This window comes from Dendrobates tinctorius, unplaced genomic scaffold, assembly GCF_039654945.1.
Source record: "Dendrobates tinctorius isolate UK_male_01 unplaced genomic scaffold, ASM3965494v1 ptg000209l, whole genome shotgun sequence".
Lineage (NCBI taxonomy): Eukaryota > Metazoa > Chordata > Amphibia > Anura > Dendrobatidae > Dendrobates > Dendrobates tinctorius.
This window is the reverse complement of record NW_027361876.1, coordinates 5,062,363-5,082,154: the sequence shown is the minus strand read 5'-3', so window position 1 is coordinate 5,082,154 and position 19,792 is coordinate 5,062,363. Positions and strand designations below refer to the sequence as shown.

The 19,792-nt window shown below is 44.6% G+C and overlaps 1 protein-coding gene across 1 annotated transcript in view; it reads left to right on the top strand.

The window, feature by feature from the left end:
- The first annotated feature begins 1,669 nt into the window (after window positions 1–1,669).
- Window positions 1,670–19,792, top strand: part of PLXNC1 (plexin C1) — a 387,127-nt gene continuing 369,004 nt past the window's right edge. Inside the window, exon 1 of the mRNA XM_073554254.1 lies at window positions 1,670–2,714. Coding sequence (XP_073410355.1) covers window positions 1,806–2,714 — 909 coding nt within the window. The 5' untranslated portion in view covers window positions 1,670–1,805. The remainder of the gene's footprint in view (window positions 2,715–19,792) is intronic.

Here is a 19,792-nt window from a genome sequence, read left to right as displayed (position 1 = left end):
GCGAGCAGGCACGGCTCTCCCAATTATATGTAATACATAGAACATACAAAACACCGCTGGTCCTATTCAAGGCGGGCTTGAGGGGAGACTCTAGCTGCCCTACATGTGGCACAGACCAGGCCGGACTGTTACATATGTTATGGTCGTGTCCGCGGCTGGTGGCATACTGGCTGGTCGTTATCAACAAAATTGAGAGAGCTTATGCACGTACGCTCGACAGGAATCCAGTGCTGTGTGTTTTGGGGGAGGTGGATGGGATACCTGTCTCAGAACATTACAAAGTGGCAATAGCGAGGTTGCTGTATGTGGCACGCAAACTAATAGCACGAAAATGGAAGGATTCGGAACCCCCCACTAGGAGGGAATTTATTGCTCAGACACGTACGGTAATGCATTTAGAGGGAAGCATTTACAGGCGAAGGCATGGTGAAAGCACTTTCGAAAAAATATGGTCCGCCTGGATGGCGGTGATATGATTGCTAAGACTCTCAAGTATACCCGGCATAAGAGTATTGGGGGAGGGGGGAGGGGGGATGGCTTTGATTGTATTACTACAAGATATGTGAATTGTTACATGTATATTGATATCCACTGTTTATTGTTTAAAATCTTTTGAAACCTAAATAAAAATAACTGGTTTAAAAAAAAAAGAATACTAGGTAGGATAAATCGCACAACAGCGATAATGCTGTACCGTCAATGAAAATTTGGTGTCACTATGAACATAGTTAGAAGAACAATTATGTACAAACATCAGTGTATAAGGCTGGCATATAAGTACATGTGCCCTGTGCTGTACCTCTCTATGTCTCCTATTTCTTACGTAACTATATGAAGCCAATGTGACATGTTTCACTCTATATGCATGAATCCATATTATTTACTTCAAAGTAGAATATCAATAAGGGATCAGTCAAGCATCAGTGATTTTTCTAAAAAAAAAAAAAAAAAAAACAATCTGAGTATCCTCAAAGATTTGATCAGATTTTGATAAGAGCTTAGATAGTGGGTCACTTTTTACCATCAGTTTTTAACCATCAGTATCAGCAGTTTTTCTCGCATGCAAAAGAAAAATGTTTGAAGGATGTTTCTTAAGCTTCTAATATTGTATAGTCCATGAAAAACTGACAACACATGGATGGCATCCTAATGCTGTGGGATTTTTTCATGGACTCAAAGACTTGAATTGTCGAGTTTGATCCATGACTCGGATCACAAGTGGACATGTTTTTATGTGGACCATTTGGTCCGCAAAAATACGCGGACATGTGAAGTGTCCCATGGACTATGATAGATGTGATTTCTATGTGTGTAGAATACAGATAGAACATGTATGGGAAAAACTGATATCTGAAGGAGCCCTTAGTCGTCTGACACAGCTAACATCCTGTAGTAGTGTCGTAGAGACTCCATGCACTGTTGTACTGGACCCTTGCCTGTGTTATCATAACTTATTAGAAGCAACTGACAAACCGTATAATGAAATATACTACAACTTCTTGCTTTTTAAATTCTGAAAGTAAGCACATACAAGGAGAAAAAAAAATGACCATGAATGTGTCACAATGTGCATATCCACCCTACTCAACAGGAAATGTCTTGCAACTCCCTGAGGCTAATGCTCTTGTAACTCAGGTCATCATTTCCAGACACCAGAGATCAGTGTTAACTTCAGTTTGTCATCTTAAAAACAGGAACTAGTGCACAATTGGCAAATAGTTTTCACAGTTTCCCATTATATATGCTTCAAGATAACGTGTGATACTATAGCTGCAGGGCTACAGCGGAGAACCTGTTGGCTCAGAATGTCTCGGATTCCGCTCTCGCTCATCTTCATCCTTCTGCTGACAGATCCTGTTTACCATGAAGAATCTTCCCGTTTCAAATATCCCATCAACAACATTGCAGTTGGGAGAAAATACGTGACAGTCGCTACAGAGAATTGTCTGCACCAATTTAATCACACCCTGTACAGGTTAAAAACAACAGGACCACATGGAGAAAGCGATACCATCTGTATGGAGGAAAAAGCCAGCAACCACAAACCAACGTACTATAACAAAATCTTGCTCGCCTACAACGACACTGTCCTCACTTGCTGGAATGAGAACGGATCGTGCGTTGAGCTACATATGAGCAACCTGACAGCTATGGGAAATCCTGTACCAGATATCGTGCCCAAGGATCAGAAGCATGGCGCCAAAGGACTTATTTTATTTAAAGGAAATGGAATCAGCTTATTTGTTGCACAATTTACTGTGAGTGAAAATAGTGCTGACCATGTCTTCACAATCATTTTAAGACCAAAAGAAAATATTGGATTTGTATTTAAAAGAGAATTAACTGTTTCCTTAAAGACAGGCACAGCAGGACTGAACTATGTCGATGCATTGCAATGGAAGAACAAGTACATCTTCCCTTATTACCCGTCTGTTGGCAGTAGTGCCAGGGTAGTTGTACTCACTGAAAATGCCATGGGCTTGGAATTTCATGCCCAATCTAATTTGAAATGTGGGAGTGAACCACAAAGAAAGATTATTTTATCTTCGTTTGCCTTTCACTCTTCAGAAGGTTTCCTCTGGGCTGGGATATTTAGTACCAACAGTACGCCATCCACAGACAGAACAGCACTGTGCCTTTATAATTTTACTCTCCTGGCAGAGCAACCCAGCACATGTATCCATGAAGACTTTTTACTTAGTCCGGGGGACTGTGTGAGTATTAACTGCATTTTATAAAATAATAGAATGTTATCTGCATGTAGCAGTATCTAGAGCAGTGCCCGAAACTAAACTCTAAGGATATGTCTACGCACAGTGGACATGCAGCAGCCTTGTATCAGTGTGGACTTTTTACTGTTTTTCTGCACAATTACTGTACTTAATCTTGCTGGGAAACAGTTTCACTTGCAAGACCAATCGGCCTTTATGATCAGTTGCAGCATGACTACGCTGAATGCAGCCTTAAGGGTATGTGCCCACGTAGCGTTTTAAAACGCTCACTAAAAACCGGACTCCTTCCCAGAAATCGCACGTTTTTTTCTGCGCGATTTCACCGCGATTTTACGGCAATTATGATCGCGATTTTGCCGCGATTTTCGCGTGCGATATTCAAGCACTTTCCAAGCGATTTGAAGCATCGCTTGGAAAGTGATTGACAGGTTGGTCACACTCGTCAAACATAGTTTTTGACAAGTGTGACCAGGTTTTTACTATTGAGGCTGCCTACGCGGCATCAATAGTAAAAGATAGGATGTTAAAATGCTAAAAAAAATTAAAAAATCGGGGTATATTTACCTTCCGGCGTCCCGCGCTGCCATCCCGGGCCACAGCGTTCCCAGTAATGCCTTGCGAGACCTGTGATGACGTAGTCTCGCGTTACTATAGCGATCTCGCGAGACCGCTGGAGTCACGCGAGACTACGTCATTACAGGGCCTTGCCGCAAGGCATTACTGGGAACGCCTAGGCCGGGAATGCAGCACGGGACACCAGAAGGTAAATATACCCCGATTTTTTTATTTTTTATTCTTTTTTTTTTACAGGTGTATGGTACCCAGGGCCTGGAGGACAGTCTCCTCTCCTCCACACCGTGGGTACCAACCGCACATGAGACGCTTAACTTCCCGCATGGTGGGCATAGCCACATGCGGGAAGTCAGCGATTCTCATGCATTCCTATGGGTGCGGAATCGCGGCAATTCTTTGCGATTCCGCACAAAAGAATGAGCATTCTGCGATTTTTTCCGCGATGCGATTCCGCCACGGAAAAAAGCGCAGCATTAGCACAGCATGTGCGGAATGCCATAGGAATGCATGGGGGGCGTTCTGTACACGATTTTTAAACGTTTTCGCACCGAAAATCGCGGCAAAAATGCTTAAAAATCGCTACGTGGGCACACAGCCTAAAGGTGTTATTTTAATCTGTATAACAGCGTCAACCTGACTTGGTCTGTAGGCTACTCAGCATAGTCATTCTGACATGCTCCCTTTATTATCTCCTTAATGACGACTTGGTTATTGCTGTGCATTATTCTTCAATCCTACATTTTTATGTCACTGAGGAATGAATACATAGCACCCTTTAACAGGTGAAATTATATATATATATACAGTATATATACTGTATATACAGTATATATATAGAATTATAGCTAACACGCACACACTGGTGAAAATATATATAATATATATAATATATATATATAATTTCACACACATATATATATATATATATATATATATATATACTGTATATATATCATAGCTAACACACACACTGCTGCATTGGTCCCAATCAGTTTTAGTACCAGTTGGGAACATAGTACCCCCTAGAAGCAGCTATCAATTGCAACAACATCATCTAGATGGTTAACAGAGAGAGAGAGAGGGCTCCAATTTTAACCTATCATGGTCCAGCTACTCAGGCAGAGCCATTGAGCTCACTTAATGACTTCAGCTCTGTTGATTTGACATCAGTGCTGCAGACAATTACCGACTCCATGGGCAGTAGTGAAGTCTTAGCTCTAGACATGGGGAGGGAAAGTAATGCACAGTTTGCATGACATATTGCAAACTAATATGTGACTCACTTCCTTTCTCTTCCAGAGGTAATCACTAACTGCTGACATACTCTAACCTGACATACTCTAACTTTTACTCTCTCAACACAAGTGCATAAAGTGATATTATAGAGAATCTGTCAGTGAGATAAACCCTTCTATGCCATCTATCTACATGGCGTGTAGGTCTTCCAAACTTGAATGAAATGATACTTTCATCTACAATCCGATGTGTTATTTTAGAAAAACCCATGTTTTTCTTAATATGTAAATGAGCTGTTACCATCTATGCGCCAGATATTGATCTCTCTCATAATATGCCTCTAGGAATCATTTTAAATTAAATGGGGAGCGTTACCATTGTAAGACATGCAATCACTGACAGTGTGATCTCCTCATCTACTTGTCTCACACTGGTTAGTCTCTCTTTCATATTAAGTCACACCAACTCTAAAGGGGGCTTTATACATAGCAATATCGCTAAAGCATCACCGATTTTGTGACGCAGCAGCGATATTGCTAGCGATATCGCTATGTGTGATACTTACCTCCGACCGGCTCCCCCACTGTCTGTCGCTGATCGCGCGGCTCCATTTCTCGTCAGGCGCTTCCTGCTGGCGCCGACGAGCGACGCGTGGATGCGGGCGGGAGGACGTCAGGATCGCCACGTCTGAAAGATAAGTAACGACCGTGTTAGGGTCGGCAGAACGCACCAGATATAAATAATAGGAGGTGCATTCGCCGCCCGGGGTCCACCGTGTGGTAGATGGTAAGACCGCTGCTGGACAATGGCAGATGCACCAAAAGGTAAAGTACTGCGCTCGGGTTAACGTCACCCAAACGCTAAGAGCGGCTCTGTTAAGACACAGAGTCGCCTTACAATAAAGAATGTAAGGACGCTGGCGCTGTTAGCCTCACAGGATGTCCAGCGAGTGGCGTTGCAGCCGCAACCGCCAATGGACGCTGCTACCGCAGCGTGGCAGTAACTATAGCCGCTGCCCGACGGAGCCGGAAGGCCAGACACCGTTGGACGCTAGTGTGCAGTGCAGGAGGCACAGTGGCGTGTAGCTTGCCACAATCTGGCGCTGACTAACCAACACTCTGTCACCATTCGTATTATCAGAGGGAAGGGGTTTCTTAATAAGTCAGTCACCAGTCCATGCATCCATCACCATACACACACAGCATAATATGCTACACTAGCACATGGCCGAGCCACCATGCCGGCTTTTTATAGCCATGCGCTTCCGGGACCTTCCAGTACCCTGGAAGGAACCAATCAGATCCGACGCAGGACCTGAGCACGTGACCTCTGCTTTCCAGTTAGAGGTCAAGTTGCGGGCATGCCCAGTAGCACGGCACGAGGACTTAGCCTCTGGAGCAGTTCCCTGCTGAGCAGGTTGCGCTACCATTGCTGCACCAGAGGTGGCAGCAACATCCAGGCTCACAGAACAAGTCTGAGCAGCATGCCTAGCTTGCCGTGATTGCTGAGCAGGGCCCTGAGCGGTCAGAGTGGAATGGGAGACTGCTGAATGTAAGGCTCTGGATTCCTGCTGTACAGAGCCAGAACTCTGACACCTAACATTACCGCCAGGCCGCGATCAGGAGCGGTGCGTGAGTGTTTTCCACCGGCTCCCAGGTTCGAGCCTCGGGCCCATGACCCTTCCAATCCACTAAATAAAAATTTTTGCCACGGACAAACCTGTGCCCTACAATGGCATTAACCTCAAACTCGTCTGACGACCCGGCCGATGACTCAGAAAACCGGGCCATGTGAACTGGTTTGAGGAGGGACACATGAAACACGTCCGAAATGGCTAAATATGGAGGAAGAGCCAGGCGATAGACCACCAAGCTAATTCGCTCGAGGACCTTGAAAGGTCCAATGTAATGTGGCGCGAACTTGGGGGACTCGACCCGCAGTTTGATATTTCGGGTGGAGAGCCACACCATGTCGCCAGGGGAGAAGCTTGGAGCGGGTCGCCGATGCGTGTCAGCGGACGCCCTCATCCTCTCCTTAGAAGCATGGATAGCATCCTGAGTGCTATCCCAAATATCCCGGGCGTCCACTGCCCTGTCTGCCACCCTGGAGTCAGTGGAGGACACTGGCATCGGGTCAGGGACACGTGGATGTTGGCCGTAGTTTAGGAGAAAGGGCGTCTGACCAGTGGAATCAGCCACCGCATTGCTTAGGGCAAATTCGGCCCATGGTAGCAAGGATGCCCAGTCATCCTGCCTGTCTGAAACAAAATGCCATAGGTAGGTGATCAAGATCTGATTGGCTTTCTCGACCAATCCGTTCGTCTCGGGATGGTAAGCGGAGGACAGATTTAGCTCGATGCTGAGTAAGCTGCAGAGTTCCCTCCAAAACCGAGACACAACTGGGGACCTCGATCACTAACGATTTTGTCTGGCATGCCATGTAGGTGGAATACGTGCTTGATGAACAAAGTGGCAAGACCATGAGCGGACGGCAACCGTGCGAGTGGCACCAAATGCACCATTTTGGAAAAATGGTTGGTGACCACCCAGATGACCGTACTGCCACCAGACTTGGGCAGGCCAACCATGAAATCAATGCCAACCATCTCCCAAGGTCTATCTGCCACTGGCAGGGGATACAGCAGCCCCGCCGGCCTCTGTCTAGAGGGTCTGTTCCGAGCACACGAGATGCATGCTTGCACGTATTCCTTAACATCTCGAGCCATATGTGGCCACCAATATGACCTTGCCAGGAGTTCGGTGGTCCGTTTATTACCAAAATGACTACCCACCCTGGAGGCATGTGCCCAGGCGAGGACCTCCGGCCGTAGCTGAGGAGACACCAAGGTCTTGCCTGGTGGCACTGACTCGAGTGAAACTGGAGCCACCGTCGTAAAACTCTCTGGCGGGAGAATAAGCCGAGGCTCAGCCTCTCCCTCTTCGGCCGAAACCACCGAGCGTGAAAGAGCATCCGCACGAACGTTCTTCTCTCCGGAGAGATAAAGCAGAGTGAAGCGGAAGCGGGAAAAGAAGAGCGACCACCTAGCCTGACGGGAGTTCAGGCGCTGGGCCGTCAGAAAAGGCCAACTTCATGGCCGGCAGCTCCCTGTCACCGCTGGACTAATTCTCCGCCGGTGAGAAGGTCTTTGAGAAGAAGAAGCATGGATGCTTCCGACCTTGAGCATCCTTCTGGAAGATGGATGCACCTGCTCCGACGGAAGAGGCATCTACCTCCAGTATAAACAGCTTGTTCACATCGGGACAATGTAGGATGGGAGCGCTAGCAAAGTGGGATTTGATAGACAAGAAGGCCTTGGAGACCTGTTCAGGCCAAGCATTAGGATTAGCTCCTTTCTTGGTGAGAGCAACCAAAGGAGCCACCAATGTGGAGAAGTGCGGTATAAACTGGCGGTAATAATGTACGAACCCTAAGAAGCGCTGCACCGCTTTGAGTGAATGGGGTTCCTGCCAGTCCATCACCGCTTGTAGTTTGGCCGGATCCATAGCCAATCCCTGGGCCGAGATGATGTAGCCCAGGAACGGCAAGGACTCCTGCTCAAACTGACATTTCTCCAGCTTGGCGTATAGAGAGTTCGCCCGTAGATGGTCAAAGACCCTGCATACGTCTCTCTGGTGAGTGGTCAAATCTGGCGAGAAGATGAGTATGTCATCCAGATTGACCACCACAGAAGTAGAGAGCATGTCGCGGAAGATGTCGTTGATGAAATCTTGGAAGACAGCTGGCGCATTACACAGGCCGAAGGGCATGACCAGATATTCATAGTGGCCATCCCTGGTATTAAAGGCTGTCTTCCACTCGTCTCCCTCGCGAAGGTGGATCAGGTTGTATGTCCCCCGTAGATCTAGTTTCGTAAAGATCCAGGCCCCTCGCAACCTGTCAAACAGTTCAGAGATCAGCGGAAGAGGGTATTTGTTCTTTACTGTTATGGCATTGAGACCTCTGTAATCAATGCAGGGACGTAACTCTCCGCTCTTCTTCTGAACGAAAAAGAACCCTGCACCAGCCGGCGACACCTACTTCCTGATAAAACCTCTAGCCAAGTTCTCCCAGATATATTGTGACATAGCTTCTGTTTCGGGGAGTGATAGGGGATACACACAACCCCTAGGAGGTTCTGTGCCAGGCATGAGGTCTATCGGGCAATCATATGGGCGGTGTGGTGAGAGCGTCTCAGCAGATTTTTTGGAGAAGACGTCCGCGTACTGATGGTAGGATTTAGGAAGTGTGGAGAGATCCGCAGGCACTTCAGTGGAAGCCACCTGAAGACTGCCCTTCAGACACCTTCCCTCACAATCCTTGCTCCAAGCCAGTATTTTCCCTGATGCCCAGTCGATATGAGGAGAGTGGCAACGGAGCCAGGGAAGACCAAGTAGCACCTGGTCAATACCATCAGGCAAAATGAGCAGGGACAAGATCTCTCGATGGGAGGGAGAGATAGAAAGCCCAAGTGGAACTGTCTGATGGGTTACCTGAGTGGGCAAATGCGCCCCATTAACCACCATGATGGTCAGTGGTTGAGGCAGCAACACCTGAGGGATAGCGTGATTCTGGGAGATGGTTGAGGTCATAAAATTCCCTTCGTCCCTGGAATCCACGATAACCTCTGCCTCCCAGGTGAAGGGACCACTGTCTAAGGTACCCCGGAATACCGGTTTGGGTGAGAAGGGTTTCATGTTGGACTGACCACCTCCTATGACCACAGGACGTAGACGTTTTTTCGCCCGCAAAGGACACGTGCTTGCCGAGTGACCAAATTGTCGGCACTGATAGCAACATACATAGCTTCGCACCGGTGGTTTCTTGGAGTCGGTGCGAGACACCTCCATAGGTTCAGAGGGTACGAGCTTCTGTGCAGGATATCTCAGTGGCTCGGTGAAAGTGGGAGCCAAATTAACCCTTCATCTGGATTGTGCACGTTCCAGCCCGCGCTCCGTAAACCGGAGGTCAGTGCGGGTGGAAACTGCAATCAAATCCTCCAGACTTGTGGGAACTTCTCAGTGCATATATGGGTGTGACCGCCCTTTTTCTGAGCTGGGAAAGCCATCCAGTCTGGCCTAAGCTGTTACTAATGGTTCAGCCGCTCGATACTTATTCACATTCACGTCACTTGGCAAGTGAAAAGGTTTTAAATACTAGAGTAGGGACTGTCCCACAAGGGTTGCCGTGACGTGGCGGGATGGCTTGTACATTATTTTGATCAAAATTATGTTTACTAAATACCCTTATTATTATTATTACCTTTATGTATTATTTGCAGTATATTTTTTTTACTTTTTAGTTCAGGATATTTGTGTTTTTTGCTTTTTGTTTTCTCTAGTAGCTAGAGCATCTTTTACATGCCCAGCCAACCCTCTCCAAAACACCGGGGCTAATGCTTTGTCCGGCCACTCTAATTCGGAAGCCAATGTCCGGAACTGGACGGCATAATGGCTGACCGAGAGTGACCCCTATGTTAGAGACAGAAGTTGAAGAGAGGTGTCGTGTGTGATCCGTGGTCCCAAAAAGACCTGCTTCAGGGCCGCGAGGAACTGAGCAGCACCCTGAACCACAGGATCATCACGTTCCCACAACAGTGTAGCCCACAGTAATGCCCAGCCAGACAAGAGTGACACAATAAAGCCCACCTTAGCCCGCTCTGTAGGAAACCGTGCAGCCAGTAACTCGAGCTGAATTGAGCACTGGCTCACGAATCCCCTACAGGTGGCGCTATCACCCGAAAACTTGTTGGGAAGCGGGAGGCGAGTAATTGTCGGCGTGGGCAAAAGTGCGGGCACATGTGTGACAGCCTCAGCAACTGTCTGAGCAGCAGCTAGTGCAGTATTCGCAGCTGAGTTGGCGCTCTCAATAGCCGCCAACCTGCTCTCCAGCTGCCGAATATAGCGCTGCAACTGCTGCACGTCTGCCATTACCAGCCAGACCCTGGTGCTAGTGTAATGTTAGGGTCGGCGGAACGCACCAGGTATAAATAATAGGAGGTGCGTTCGCCGCCTGGGGTCCACCGTGCGGTAGATGGTAAGACCGCTGCTGGACAATGGCAGATGCACCAAAAGGTAAAGTACTGCGCTCGGGTTACCGTCACCCAAACGCTAAGAGTGGCTCTGTTAAGACACAGTGTCGCCTTACAATAAAGAATGTAAGGACGCTGGCCATGTTAGCTTCACAGAATGTCCAGCGAGTGGCGTTGCAGCTGCAACCGCCAATGGACGCTGCTACTGCAGCGCGGCAGTAACTATAGCCGCTGCATGACGGCGCCGGAAGGCCGGACACCGTCGGACGCTAGTGTGCAGTGCAGGAGGCACAGTGGCGTGTAGCTTGCCACAATCTGGCGCTGACTAACCAACACTCTGTCACCATTCATATTATCAGAGGGAAGGGGTTTCTTAATAAGTCAGTCACCAGTCCATGCATCCATCACCATACACACACAGCATAATATGCTACACTAGCGCATGGCCGAGCCGCCATGCCGGCTTTTTATAGCCATGCGCTTCCGGGACCTTCCAGTACCCTGGAAGGAACCAATCAGATCCAACGCAGGACCTGAGCACGTGACCTCTGCTTTCCAGTTAGAGGTCAAGTTGTGGGCATGCCCAGTAGCACGGCACGAGGACTTAGCCTGCTGAGCAGGTTGCACTACCATTGCTGCACCAGAGGTGGCAGCAACATCCAGGCTCACAGAACAAGTCTGAGCAGCATGCCTGGCTCCCCGTGATTGCTGAGCAGGGCCCTGAGCAGTCAGAGCGGAATGGGAGACTGCTGAATGTACGGCTCTGGATTCCTGCTGTGCAGAGCCAGAAATCCAACGCCTAACAGACCGCTGCTGCGTCGCTGTGAGATCTGCCTGTTTGGCAGCTCACTAGCGACCATTTAGCGATGCACCAGCGATCCTGAAGTGGTCGGGATCGCTGGTGTATCGTTAAATGTAAAGGGGCCTTAAGAACATGTCCTGTTTGAAATGCGTCTGGTGAATATCTTTGTTTCCCCAATTCCCAAATGTTTTTTGGCGAATGATTTTGGATATCTTCTTTTAAATGAACAAGAATAAATCTTCGATTTTATCTATAACGTACCCGGAGCTGGATCATTTTCTTTCCTGCATTTAATTGAGTGCTCGCAGCAACGCTGATCATGGACTCATGGACCTGTTGCAGCTGGAGGAGGGTGAGCTGGTATTTTTCCTTGCATATACAGAATTAAGTACACCACGTTGAACAGGATCATGCGAAAGTCCCAGGAATCTTATAGTCCTGCTGTGTGTTGGGAATCTGTCTCATCTGAAGTATGTGGGACGGTCAATTGGTTTCCGATACAATAATGTCTGGATTGAACTGTTTGACTTCTAAAATTCCATGACAAATTTATTACATTTCATCTTGCCATAAACTTAACATTGGAACATTCAAAAATGGAAGTCAACTTTATGGATACCACCATAAAAATTCAGAATGGTTCAATCCAGACAACGGTATAATGGAAACCAATTAACCATCCCAGAAACCTCAGATGGGACAGCTTCCACCCGAAACACATTAAAAAGTCCATTGTCTGCTGGCAGGCACATAGATATAATCGCATCGCATCTGTTCCAGACAAATGGACAGGGATGAACATTTAACCCATCATAAAAAGACATTTTGAAACCAAGTCTATCACCCCACCTCCATTGATAATCAGATCTTTAGAGCCACAAGGATCCCTAGAAGTCAATTACTTCAATACGAAGAAAAAGTGAAAATCATGTACCTCTGATGGTGACATACAACCCACAGCTTGAGGTACTGAAAAAAACTGCTATAAAACTTCAGCACTTCCTACACAAGAATGACTGGCTAAAAATAATCTTCAAAGACCCTCCCTTGCTGCGCTACAAGCAAACTCCAGATTTAAGAAACATCATGATCCAAAGTACATTGTCCTCGGATACACCGAGCCAATGTGAAGAGCTGCAAAACCTGAATTCATATAGAGACCAAAGACAGGATACAGATTCCCAACATACAGCAGGACTATAAGATTCCAGGGACATTCACATGTTCCTCTTCCAATGTGGTGTACTTAATTCTGTGCGCTATATGTTCTTTTCAGCATCTCTGTGTGGGAGAAACAGAACAGAAACTGAGAGCAAGGATGGCAAGGATGAGGTTTCATCGTCACATGATTACAGATAAAAAAAACATTTCTGTGATCTAGTATACAACATAAACAATATAAAAGTTGTCATACAAAAAGGCAACTTTAAATCACAAAAACATCGAAGGGGTTGGAAATACAAATTTATTACAGTCTTTGATTTATTTTTGTTAGCCAATAACAGGTACCATAACTAAAAGATTATCTTGTTTTTCCCACTGAGAGCATTCATTTTTCAACTGGCTAACACGTTACAAAACCATCATTTCTTTTGAATTGAGTTTCAGAAACACTGATCTAGCCTGTCAATGTTATATTGATCAGCGGCCTAATCGATAGTTCATATTGCTTTAAGCTATGCACATCAAATGCCATTATTAGTTTGGCTCCCTGCAGCGCGATAACGGGGAGTCAATAAAGTGACAAACAGTGATTTTTCTGTCATAAGACTTAAATGCAGCAGTTGCTATTTACAACTAAGGAGTTATTGCGCTGCTGCAAACAGTGACAGAGTTCAATCTACTACAGTTAGGTCCATATATATTTGGACAGAGACAACATTTTTCTAATTTTGGTTCTAGACATTACCACAATGAATTTTAAACAAAACAATTCAGATGCAGTTGAAGTTCAGACTTTCAGCTTTCATACGAGGGTATCCACATTAAAATTGGATGAAGGGTTTAGGAGTTTCAGCTCCTTAACATGTGCCACCCTGTTTCTAAAGGGACCAAAAGTAATTGGACAATTGACTTAAAGGCTATTTCATGGACAGATGTGGGCAATCCCTTCGTTATATCATTCTCAATTAAGCAGATAAAAGGCCTGGAGTTGATTTGAGGTGTGGTGCTTGCATTGGGAAGGTTTTGCTGTGAAGGAAACATGCGGTCAAAGGAGCTCTCCATTCAGGTGAAACAAGCCATCCTTAAGCTGCAAAAACAGAAAAAAACCATCAGAGAAATTGCTACAATATTAGGAGTGGCAAAATCTACAGTTTGGTACATCCTGAGAAAGAAAGAAAGCACTGGTGAACTCATCAATGTAAAAAGACCTGGGCACCCAAGGAAGACAACAGTGGTGGATGACCGCAGAATAATCTCCATGGTGAAGAGAAACCCCTTCACAACAGCCAACCAAGTGAACAACACTCTCCAGGAGGTAGGCGTATCAATATCCAAATCTACCATAAAGAGAAGACTGCATAAAAGTAAATACAGAGGGTTCACTGCACGGTGCAAGCCACTCATAAGCATCAAGAATAGTGTTGAGCGATACCAGCCGATACTGAAAAATATCGTATCGGAATGGATCGGCCGATCTAAAAAAGTATCGGGTATCGCCGATTCCGATACCGGAAGTCCCATTCAAGTCTATGGGACTTCCGGTATCGGAATAAGAAAAACCCTTTTCTGTCCTTGTACAGCCTCTCGGGGGTGTGTACGGACCTTCTGGGGGTCTGTGCCGGCCTGCCGGTGGTCTGTGCCGACTGCCCGGGGGTCTGTGCGGACTGCCGGGGGTCTGTACCGGCCTGCCGGGGGGCTGTGCTGACTGCCCGGGGGTCTGTGCGGCCTGCCGGGGGTCTGTACCGGCCTGCCGGTTGGCTGTGCCAACTGTCTGGGGGTCTGTGCAGGCTACGGGGGTCTGTGCAGGCATCGTCCGATGGGACTACAAGTCCCATCGGGCTATGCCTGCTACCATGACGGTAATTGACACATTAGCCAATGATGGGACAGTAGTAGTCCCATCATCCGGCTAATGTGTTGAATGTAAAAAAAAAAAACATACTACATACATACTACATACATACTACATGCATACTACATATATACATACTACATACATACTACATATATACATACTACATACATACTACATACATACTACATATATACATACTACATACATACTACATACATACTACATATATACATACTACATACATACCACATATATACATACTACATACATACTACATATATACATACTACATACATACCACATATATACATACTACATACATACTACATACATACTACATATATACATACTACATACATACTACATATATATATACTACATATATATATACTACATACATACTACATATAAACATATTACATACATACTACATATATACATACTACATACATACTACATATATATACTACATACATACTACATATATACATACTACATACATACTACATACATACTACATATATACATACTACATATATATATACTACATACATACTACATACATACTACATATATACATACTACATACATACTACATATATACATACTACATATATATACTACATACATACTACATATATATACTACATACATACTACATATATACATACTACATACATACTACATATATTCATAATACATACTACATATATACATACTACATACACACTACATATATACATACTACATACATACTACATATATATACTACATACATACTACATATATATACTACATATATACTACATATATACTTACTACATACATACTTCATATATACATACTACATACATACTACAAATATATACTACATACATACTACATATATACATACTACATACATACTACATATATACATACTGCATACATACTACATATATACATACTACATACATACTATATACATACTACATACATACATACTGCATACATACTACATATATACATACTACATACATGCTACATACATACTACATATATACATACTACATACATACTTCATATATACTACATTCATACAACATACATATATACTACATACATACTACATACAACATACATACATAGTACATACATACATACTACATACATGCTACATATATACTACATTCATACAACATGCATATATACTACAGACATACAACATACATACTACATACAATACATTCATACAATACATACATATAGACATACAGTACATGCAACATAGAGTACATACTCACCATTACTTGTCACTTTGATCCCCGAAGCCAGTGTCATCTAAGGAAAAATATGGAAATAACAAACCACCAAATACTCCCTGATCCGCAGAAATCCACGAGTGAGTGTCCCACGCCGATCTTCCGTGGAGAGCAGCAGCATCAGCTGATGCGACTGCTCTCTACGGGGCTCAGGATTCCAGTGTCGGGAGGTAGGTATCCTTCCGCACTGTATTCCTCCGCCACTGTAAAAAAATAGTCCCTGGTCTCACTTTATTGCAAATGCTACGTGGGAACTTTTTCACACAGCAATGCCAAAAGTGAGACTAGGGACTATTTTTTTACAGTGGCAGAGGAATACAGTGCGGAAGGATACCTACCTCCCGATACTGGATTCCTTGAGCCCCTAGAGAGCGGTCGCATCAGCTAATGCTGCTCTCCACGGGAGATCGGCGTGGGACACGCATGGATTTCTGTGGATCAGGGAGTATATGGCTTGTTTGTTATTTTCATATTTTTCCTTAGATGACACTGGCTTCAGGGAACAATGTGAGAAGTATTGGTGAGTATGTACTCTGTGTTATATGTACTGTATGTCTATGTATGTATTGTATTAATGTATTGTATGTAGTATGTATGTATTGTATGAATGTATGTATGTTGTATGTATGCAGTATGTATGTATGTTGTATGTCTGTAGCATGTTGTATGTATGTAGTATGTATGTAGCATGTATGTAGTATATATGTATGTTGTATGAATGTAGTATATATGTAGCATATATGTATGTTGTATGAATGTAGTATATATGAAGCATGTATGTAGTATATATGTATGTTGTATGTAGTATATATGTAGTATGTAGTATACACTCACTGGCCACTTTATTAGGTACACCATGCTAGTAAGGGGTTGGACCCCCTTTTGCCTTCAGAACTGCCTCAATTCTTCGTGGCAGAGATTCAACAAGGTGCTGGAAGCATTCCTCAGAGATTTTGGACCATATTGACATGATGGCATCACACAGTTGGTGCAGATTTGTCGGCTGCACATCCCTGATGCGAATCTCCCATTCCACCACATCCCAAAGATGCTCTATTGGATTGAGATCTGGTGACTGAGGAGGCCATTTGAGTACAGTGAACTCATTGTCATGTTCAAGAAACCAATCTGAGATGATTCGAGCTTTATGACATGGCGCATTATCCTGCTGAAAGTAGCCATCAGATGTTGGGTACATTGTGGTCATAAAGGGATGGACATGGTCAGCAACAATACTCAGGTAGGCTGTGGCGTTGCAACGATGCTCAATTGGTACCAAGGGGCCCAAAGAGTGCCAAGAAAAAATTCCCCACACCATGACACCACCACCACCACCAGCCTGAACCGTTGATACAAGGCAGGATGGATCCATGCTTTCATGTTGTTTACGCCAAATTCTGACCCTACCATCCGAATGTCGCAGCAGAAATCGAGACTCATCAGACCAGGCAACGTTTTTCCAATCTTCTACTGTCCAATTTCGATGAGCTTGTGCAAATTGTAGCCTCAGTTTCCTGTTCTTAGCTGAGAGGAGTGGTACCCAGTGTGGTCTTCTGCTGCTGTAGCCCATCTGCCTCAAAGTTCGACGCACTGTGCGTTCAGAGATGCTCTTCTGCCTACCTTGGTTGTAACGGGTGGCAATTTGAGTCACTGTTGCCTTTCTATCAGCTCGAACCAGTCTGCCCATTCTCCTCTGACCTCTGGCATCAACAAGGCATTTCCGGCCACAGAACTGCCGCTCACTGGATTTTTTTTCATTTTCGGACCATTCTCTGTAAACCCTAGAGATGGTTGTGCGTGAAAATCCCAGTAGATCAGCAGTTTCTGAAATACTCAGACCAGCCCTTCTGGCACCAACAATCATGACACGTTCAAAGGCACTCAAATCACCTTTCTTCCCCATACTGATGCTCGGTTTGAACTGCAGGAGATTGTCTTGACCATGTCTACATGCCTAAATGCACTGAGTTGCCGCCATGTGATTGGCTGATTAGAAATTAAGTCTTAACACACAGTTGGACAGGTGTACCTAATAAAGTGGCCAGTGAGTGTATATGTATGTTGTATGAATGCAGTATATATGTAGCATGTATGAAGTATGTAGTATATATGTATGTTGTATATATGTAGCATGTATGTATGTATGTTGTATGAATGTTGTATGTATGTAGTATGTATGTAGTATATATGTATGTTGTATGAATGTAGTATATATGTAGTATGTATATAGTATGCATGTAGTATGTATATATGTAGCATGTATGTAGTATGTATGTAGTACGTATATATGTAGCATGTATATAGTATGTATGTAGTATATATGTATGTTGTATGTATGTAGTATGTATGTAGTATGTATATAGTATGTATGTAGTATGAATATATGTAGTATGTATGTAGCATGTATGTAGAATGTATGTAGTATATATGTATTTTGTATGAATGTAGTATATATGTATGTTGTATGAATGTAGTATATATGTAGTATGTATGTAGTATGTATGTAGTATATATGTATGTTGTATGAATGTAGTATATATGTTGTATGTATGTAGTATGTATGTAGTATGTATATATGTAGCATGTATGTAGCATGTATGTAGTATGCATGTAGTATATATGTATGTTGTATGAATGTAGTATATATGTTGTATGTATGTAGTATGTATATATGTAGCATGTATGTATGTATGTAGTATGTATGCATGTTGTATGTATGTAGTATGTATGTATGTAGTATGTATGTAGTATGGTTTTTTTTACGTTCAACACATTAGCCGGATGATAGGACTACTACTGTCCCATCATTGGCTAATGTGTCAATCACTGTCAGTGTAGCAGGCATCACCCGATGGGACTTGTAGTCCCATCGGACGATGCCTGCACACACACAAGACCCCCGGCAGGCCCGCACAGACAACCGGCAAGCCCCCCGGCAGACCCGTACAGACCCCCGGCAGGCCCGCACAGACCACCGGCAGCCGGCACAGGCACCCGGCAGTCGGCACAGACCCCCGAGAGGCCTGCACAGACCACCGGCAGCCAGCACAGGCACCTGGCAGGGCCGTACAGACCCACGACAGTCAGCACAGACCCCCCCGCAGTCGGCACAGACCGCGCATCATGATGCGCACAGACCGCGCATCATGATGACGTCATTTCAGCAGCCAATCACAGCCATGCCAATAGTTAACATGCCTAACAGGATGTGCCCACACTTCTGAGGATTCCCAATGGCTGAATCAAATCGAGCAGGCTGATAGCTTTATGGGAACTTCCGATTTCGGTATCCGATACGAAAAAAGTATCGGAAGTCAGTATCGGAATTCTGATACAGCTAATATCGGCCGATACCCGATACTTGCAGTATCGGAAAGCTCAACACTAATCAAGAATCTAAAGGTTAGACTGGACTATGCTAAAAAACATCTAAAAAAGTCAGCACAGTTCTGGAAGAACATTCTTTGGACAGATGAAACCAAGATCAACCTCTACCAGAATGATGGAAAGAGAAAAGTATGGTGAAGGCGTGGTACAGCTCATGATCCAAAGCATACCACAACATCTGTAAAACATGGCAGAGGCAGTGTGATGGCTTGCGCATGCATGGCTGCCAGTGGCACTGGGTCACTAGTGTTTATTGATGATGTGACACAGGACAGAAGCAGCCGAATGAATTCTGAGGTATTCAGAGCCACACAGTGTGCTCAGATCCAGCCAAATGCAGCCAAACTGATTGGTCGTCGTTTCATACTACAGATGGACAATGACCCAAAACATAAAGCCAAAGCAACCCAGGAGTTTATTAAAGCAAAGAAGTGGAATATTCTTGAATGGCCAAGTCAGTCACCTGATCTCAACCCAATTGAGCATGCATTTTACTTGTTAAAGACTAAACTTCAGACAGAAAGGCCCACAAACAAACAGCAACTGAAAACCACCGCAGTGAAGGAACTGGCAGAGCATCAAAAAGGAGGAAACACAGCGTCTGGTGATGTCCATGAGTTCAAGACTTCAGGCAGTCATTGACAACAAAGGGTTTTCAAACAAGTACTAGAAATGAACATTTTATTTACAATTATTTAATCTGTCCAATTACTT